At 39.2% G+C, this 8044-nt stretch overlaps 1 protein-coding gene across 1 annotated transcript in view; it reads left to right on the forward strand.

Annotated features, from left to right (window-relative positions):
- Positions 1-3817, forward strand: part of ryr2b (ryanodine receptor 2b (cardiac)) — a 57097-nt gene extending 53280 nt beyond the window's left edge. The window contains exons 100-104 of the mRNA XM_077613589.1: positions 1821-1977; positions 2371-2435; positions 2892-2992; positions 3404-3455; positions 3682-3817. Coding sequence (XP_077469715.1) covers positions 1821-1977; positions 2371-2435; positions 2892-2992; positions 3404-3455; positions 3682-3777 — 471 coding nt within the window. The 3' untranslated portion in view covers positions 3778-3817. The remainder of the gene's footprint in view (positions 1-1820; positions 1978-2370; positions 2436-2891; positions 2993-3403; positions 3456-3681) is intronic.
- The last annotated feature ends 4227 nt before the right edge of the window (positions 3818-8044 follow it).

Genomic DNA, 8044 nt, shown 5'->3' on the forward strand with positions numbered 1-8044 from the left:
AAAGCACGTGTCAAAGTAGCGGCCCGGGGGCCAAATCTGGCCCGCCGCATCATTTTGTGTGGCCCGGGAAAATAAATCATGAGTGCCGACTTTCTGTTTTAGGATTAAATTAAAATGAAGAGTATAGATGTATATTAAATGTCCTGATTTTCCCCCTTTTAAATCAATAATTGTAATTTTTTAATCCATTTTTTCTGTGTTTTTAGTTCAAAAATCATTTTGTAAAATCTAAAAATATATATAAATAAGCTAAAATAAATATTGTTTTAGATCTATTAAAAACTGAATATTCAGGGCTTTTAATTCAATTATTTTAATTCATTCATTTAAAAAAATTTAAATATTATATCTAAAATGGTCCGGCCCACGTGAAATCAAGTTGACGTTAAAGCGGCCTGCGAACCAACCCGAGTCTGACACCCTTGGTTTAAAGGAACAAGAACAGGCTTATGTAAAGTTAACGTATTTTATTTTTTTCGCTGCCATGGCCAATTCCGTGTGTTCCAAAAAAAAGGTTTTGCTGCCTTTGGTAAAAAAATAATAATAATATGCAGTATCCATGCTTGTAAAATAAATCCACTTGTCTATCTGCACAATCTAATGAGCTACAAAACAACTCACCGAAATCTTCTTTTTTTGCCAAGGTGTTAATGATCTATTTTGATGGATAGCGCCATTGTCATGGGCTAATTTTAATACGGGGGCGTCTACTTTCCCGATATCTTGAGAGCCACCCGCTTCAGGAGGTTCTGTCAACGTTTCCACTTGTTATTCCTCCTACCATTATTGTGTAAAATAATAGACAGCGGGATAAAAAAAGCATCTGCTGCAGCTCTAATGCTATCTCATTGTTTAGCAAGTCACAACACACCCTCGCCTCCTCTGTTCCCATTTGCAATTCCCTGTCACCCGTGGACCAATGGCACCTTCCTTCTATTTTAGGAGGCAGAAATGTTCAACTGCGATAACCGTCTTTTTAAACGTTTGTCATCCACTGTTTTCACAATGGTGGAAGCCCAATACGGTAATACCTTGACATACGAGTGTCAAAAGCCTTTATTGTCATTAAACACAGCTGCGTAGAACGAAATAAATTTGAGATACGAGGAAAATTCCGAGCAAATTTTTGCCTTGAGATACGAGACAAATTTGAGATACGAGCCTACCAGAATTTGAGATACGAGCATACCAGAATTTGAGATACGAGCATACCAGAATTTGAGATACGAGCATACCAGATGGTTCCCGATGCGGCTGGTCCTGTTTTTGGGTTTTTTTCAGAGGGTGGGAACCAATCGATTTGTATTTAATCATTTTCTATGGGAAAAATTGATTTGAGATACGAGTAAATTCGCATACTCATTAAGCTCGTATCTCAAGGCATTACTGTACTTGTGTATGTATTTGTGTTTTTTTTTTGGAATGTCAGTAGCTCATTACATAGTTCACTGCTATGCCAATTCAATAATCCCTATTAAAATCAATTTTAGGTTACATTAAGCTACTTTTTTCTTTTCTTTTTAGTGAGAAAGATTTGATGTGATATTTTTCAAACTTCGGTCTATTTAAAGTCATTGTGTAATTTTCTTTTCCACAAAGAAATGTCCTTGACTTGTTGAACCAAGTTATCATACTTGCTAGGCAACCAGACTTTTAAGTCGTCCTGCCTCGTGCACTTCCACAAAATCCTTTTGGGGTTTTGTAGTCAAAAAGCGAAGAATATTGATTACAGTCCTCTATGAAAACAGAATAGGAAGGCCGGCAGCGAATAATAATCATGGTGGAAACTCCAGTCATCCTTGATTTTCTATTTGTTTCAGTGCTACATGTTCCACATGTACGTGGGAGTGCGCGCCGGCGGGGGCATCGGGGATGAGATCGAGGACCCCGCCGGTGATGACTTTGAAGTGGAACGTATCGTCTTTGACATCACCTTTTTCTTCTTTGTCGTCGTCATCCTGCTGGCTATCATTCAAGGTGAGTGGGACGTCGAGTGGCTTTCCTTCGCTTTCCCAAAGAGTCACTTTACAAAACCTCCGTGCGTCAGTGCCTCGTTAATGTCATGGAAATGGACCTGGAAGAAGATTAACCTGCATAAAATAAGATTGCGTCCCCTCGCTGTAAAATTGAGAGATAAAAACATGAAACTTATTTTTGATTTTAAGCGAACACAACGGCTATTGTTGTTGTTTTGCCCAATTTCTCATCTGTTTAGCCTTTGGATTGTAAATTCCATGCTTTGGGGGAGAAAAATATCACTTGGTTTGCATCAACTGTGACAAAAAGATACTAAATGAATGCGCTTTTGGAAGCTTGTTTCATTAGAGTCCATAAATTTAAGCAAAACAAACACGTCTGTTTTTCCCCGAGGCTTGATAATTGATGCCTTTGGCGAACTGCGTGACCAGCAGGAGCAGGTGAAGAAGGACATGGAGGTGAGAAACAACACAAACACCCCATCTTAGTTCATGATAGCTTGCCAAACAACCAGTTTTCTGACGTTAAAGTGAAAGTTAAAAATGACTACATGACTTTGTATTAGAAACAAACCGTCTCCTAATATGGCCTGTTGTTGGGTTTTTGTTTTACATTTCCAAGCAAGTGCTCCCATACTGAAAATGCTCTGGATTTTTCGCCGCCTTCACCCCAGGATGCACTCGAAAGCCAAACGCCGCGTGTGATTGGCGCATTTGAGCAGAGAATACAAATGATCTGTGGAAACCTGGCAGCTTTCCCCACTTCATTTTGCTTCTCCATCCTTCTGCCGTTCAATCGGCGCCATTGAAAAGGGGGAACGACTTTGTTACCGTTCGCTTTCCCCGCAGACTGAACACTCCGACCGAATCCCATGCGTCAATTTCTAACATTTATTTCTCTCTTCTTCCCCGCAGACCAAGTGTTTTATCTGTGGGATAGGAAACGAATACTTTGATAAAGTTCCTCATGGGTTTGAGACTCACACTTTGCAGGAGCACAACTTGGCCAACTATCTGTGAGTAAGCCTGAAAAACATATTTTACTTTACTACACCACACCTTGTCTTTATGTGTGTTGTCATCACCAGTGGCCTTTATGAAACGACTAACATTTGGTCATACTGCATTTATTATGCCGTGCACGTTACCTCCTTGCTCTCATTAGTTGGTTCTAAACTCTAGTTCTCTAAGGTTGGCACTTATCAGGCACGTTTTCATGATGCAACTGACCTCTGATGTCCCGTTGTGAATTCCTTTCTTGATTTAGAGACTAAATCCTCCTCCCCAAACGACTCGAATGAATCACGAACTAATACTCACCATCCGAATGCCCGTTTGCACGATTTGCACGATAGCTAGCAGGACTGGCACGTCACGATCGAGGTGGATGAGAAGGGTCATTTGTTCTGGCGTATCTATCTTTACAGGTTTTTCTTGATGTACCTCATTAACAAAGACGAAACTGAACACACGGGACAGGTATCGTCGCGTTCTTTTCCATTTCAATCACGATTGCTGTTTTTCAAGGCAATTTGTGCGACTATAACCCCATTGAGTATTCACACCATGTGATATATCAATTCATGGCTTTTTCCACAAAATATAAAAGAAAAAAGAAAATCTCCATTCCCAGAAAAGCTCTGTACAGTTAAGGTGGTGTTATATGCCAAAATTGAAGACACATTCTCTCCCCATGTTGAAATAGGAATCCTATGTGTGGAAAATGTACCAGGAGCGTTGCTGGGAATTCTTTCCTGTGGGAGACTGTTTCCGTAAGCAATACGAAGATCAACTGGGATGAAAGGAAAATAGGAGTGATCTTAAACCTCTCTAGATTCTCTAATTCCATCACAACAAGCCCTTGCCCGTCACCGTGTCTGGATTAACTGTAATTTGGTGGGCTCGCCATCGATTTGCTACTTTGTCGGTTTGATTGGAGAATAAATTGTGCTTACCAGTGATGCAATGTCATCATTTAGCATTGAAGAAATGAAAGCAAAATCGCTCCCCTTCCACAACACATCTGTCCAAAAAGTCATTGTTTCTTTCTCCACGGGGCAATTTTAAATGCCAAAGGAAACTTCACAAGAGTGTGCATGTCCGTAAAACTCGTGTTTTGTGAGCAAAGTCATTTGTCTGGCTAATCGCAGCCTCCCAACCCTCTCCCCCAAAGAGACATCCAGATAAACACTCTCCCTGTGGCATTTGTTCTCTGGATCGGTCCTCGGCATACTTTCACGGGGACAGAATTTGATAAATAACCTAGAACTAACGTAATGACAAAACTAGATCCGACAACTGTTGTCGATTTTAGGCTTGAAGAAGAGACTTCATTTTTGAAATGGTGAAAAAGCAGTACGAGTGAGTGCTCAAAGCGTAATATGTCTCATTGTTTAGTCTGGTTTCTTACAAATGAATGGATTTGATTGGCAATGGACATTTTATTTCTTAAGCCGATCTCAGAAAGTGAACAAGCACAATGTTATCTTTAGCACGGTTAATTTGAAGGATCGTTTTATTCATTAACAGTTGTGGAAAAGCGATGTTCTAGAACAAGGGTGTCAGACTCGGGTTGGTTCGCGGGCTGCTTTAACGTCAACTTGATTTCACGTGGGCCGGACCATTTTAGATATAATATTTAGATCAATATTTATTTTAGTTTTTTTTTTTTAATATATTTTTAGATTTTACAAAATGATTTTGAACTAAAAACAAATTACAATTATTGATTTAAAAGTGGGAAAATCAGGAAATTTAATATACATCTATACTCTTCATTTTAATTTGATCCTAAAACAGAAAGTCGGCACTCATGATTTACTTTCCCGGGCCACACAAAATGATGCGGTGGGCCAGATTTGGCCCCCAGGCCGCCACTTTGACACAGGTGTTCTAGAATGACTAGCTAGTGACACCATGTTTAAATAAAGAGAAAGGACATGTAAGCACATGGCTACTATAAAAGCATACTATTGTTCCAGGTACCCAAGAATCATTCTTAGGTCTGGGAGCTCCGCGGGGTCCATATTGAAAACCTCAGTTGACCATTTGTCCTGTCATTTTTTTGTCTGGTGTTTAAGCAGCAGGGTGGAAACCTCTCTCCTCTCCTCAAAATCCCATTTCACTTTGGGTTGAATCCCCTGGGAGCGTGGAAAAAAGAAAAAGGGAAAAGGAAATAACACACACATCTCTGATGCCGTCACAATTTGTGCGGGTAAAACACAGCACATCGTACAAATGATATTTTATGCTTTTAGCATGTTACGTGTTATGCTTCTCATTTGTCGCTTTAATTATTGACTTGCAGTTCTGGCATTTTCATTGCAATTGGTGTAACGTAACCACTGGACCACATGGACCACCTAGCACAAGGGTGTCAAACTCGGGTTGGTTCGCGGGCCGCATTAACGTCAACTCCATTTCATGTGGACCGGACCATTTTAGATCTAATATCTAGATTTTTTTCTTCTAAATTGGATTAAAAGAACTTGATCAAAAGCCCTAAATAGTCCGTTTTTATAGATCTAAAACAATGTTTATTTGAGCTTTTTTTTTTCTTATTAATGGAAATGTCTTTAATCATGTTTTTTAGGTGGAAAATATTTGTATATTTATTTTTAGATTTTACAAAATGCTTTTTGAACTAAAAACAAAAAAGTAAAAAAAAAAGGATTAAAAAAATGCAATGATTGTTTTTAAAAAGGGGAAAATCAGGAAATGTAATGTACATCTATAACCATTTGAATTTGATCCTAAAACAGAAAGTCGGCACTCATGATTTACTTTCTCGGGCCACACATAATGGCTTTGACACCTGTGACTTAGCACGTAGCAATGTGGCTATAGTTTACCTGCTTATTTCTGGCAGTCATTTATATTTAAAATTGTTAAGTTAAATGCTGTAGTACTTTTTATTTTATGTCGACAGCTCTGCGTGTGTTTGGAAGACATTGGGCGAATCAGAAGGGAATTGATGCATCGTCCATTTTACGTTGGCATCCGTCCAAATATCTAGAAAATGTTCCGTCCCCTCGTTGCTCCAGGTCCAAGTCACTTCGACAGCTATGTGGTAGTGCCCTTGTTTCCGAAATGGTGGACAAAAAAACCCTCCATAACAATCAGCGGGTTCCAGTTACTTAACTTTAAGGCAAGACTGTGTGAATTGAATGCCCACACCCGCTAGTGTCCCAAAAAAGGGATTGTATGTGCCAACCTTCTCTTGCCATCCCGTGTGCTGACGCCAGATGAATCTGGCTTTAGTTGAATTTAGCACGGCTGCCCGAAATGTGATCAGTAGGACAACGATAACAGTATGTGACACGTGTTGGCGCCTATACTGATTACAATTCCCTCCGAGCACATATTGCAAGCTGTCTGTCTCGGTCACATTCTTCAACGAATGAGTGCCTGACTGAAACACGGCTGTGAAATATTCAACATTTATTTTGACGTGCGTAAGTGAAAGGCCGGGTGACAGCCGCACAAGGCTCCCAATCGCTCATAATATGAGACGGATAAGTGTAATGCCGGAGGAAGAAAAAAATAAAAGATGACCTGACCCTTCATTAGTCTTGTAGATGGGAATTTGGTTAAAAGTAACGTGTGCAGAGAAACTACTTGAATTTTTAATGTCGTGTTTTCAGGGTTTGAAATGCTTGTTTTAAAAATCATAAATTTGACCTATTTTTTTCTTTACCAAAAGAGAAATATACAATTATTTCTCATTAGAAATAATCTAAATAGAGCAAAGTATTCCTTTGATTTGACTCCATCTGCTAGTATGTAACAGTGTGTAGTAGTATGCACAAAGCAGAAAAATACTGCTTTTCGTTTAGCTTAATTGGGATTAATGTCCGCCTTATACTTCTCTTGACTAAAAAATAGTCCTTTGACAGTAATGTGTTGCATATATTTTTCACCACAGTACAGTAGTACACAAATAAATACGGCAATTATTTGCATGCAAAACTTCCCAATGTACCAGTCTCAATATAACAGTAAAATCTGGAGCCTAGTGTAACATACAACTGCGAGACAGGTGCACAGACAAAGTTGTGGGTGGAGCCAAGGGCACGGACGCAGGTAGGGTTCGAAAACGGGTCCAAAAACAAGCGACTCAGGTGGAAACTAAAAGACTTGGTATGGAAATACTAACTCATTGACACAAGCAGGAACAAAAGTCTGACTTGGACAAAGATGCAACAAGACAGAACAGAATGAGGGAGCTTAAACACATAAATGAGGTAGCGGCAAGACGAGATAGAGCCGGTGAGCATGAGTGGTCGAGGGGAAGCGGATTGGCTAGACCACATGTGTCAAAGTGGCGGCCCATGGGCCAAATCTGGCCCGCCGCATCATTTTGTGTGGCCCGAGAAAGTAAATCATGAGTGCTGACTTTCTGTTTTAGGATCAAACTAAAATGAAGAGTATAGATGTATATTAAATTTCCTGATTTTCCCCCTTTTAAATCAATAATTGTCATTTTTTAATCCATTTTTTTCTGTCTTTTAAGTTCAAAAATCATTTTGTAAAATCTAAAAATATATTTTAAAAAAGCTACAATAAACATTGTTTTAGATCTATGAAAAAACTGAATATTCAGGGCCTTTAATCCAGTTCATTTAATCCATTTATAAAAAAATAATCTAAATATTATATCTAAAATAGTCCGGCCCACATGAAATCAGGTTCAGGTTGACGTTAAAGAGGCCCGCCAACAAACCCGAGTCTGAAACCTTTGGGCTAGACGCACAAAAAAGCAGACAACTACGTACTACCAATGAAACCCAACGAAACACATAACGCTTACAAACTGAAACCGAATCAATTCCATGTCATTCTAATCCTTACTATCTATATCTACGATGCACTTTACTGTCATGCCGGTAAAATAATGAAAGCCGACTCTATACATAACCATCCTAATGATGTATAATCCTACGATAATTAAGAGATGTTTTCAGGCCAGAGTTGCTGTAGCCGACAAGCCAATCTAAACTGATGTGACGGCTACGATGCGGTGATAAATGAACGCAGCCTTATTTATCATCCCGCTCTATGTTAAATCA

Source organism: Stigmatopora argus, chromosome 11 (assembly GCF_051989625.1).
Source record: "Stigmatopora argus isolate UIUO_Sarg chromosome 11, RoL_Sarg_1.0, whole genome shotgun sequence".
Classification (NCBI taxonomy): Eukaryota; Metazoa; Chordata; class Actinopteri; order Syngnathiformes; family Syngnathidae; genus Stigmatopora; species Stigmatopora argus.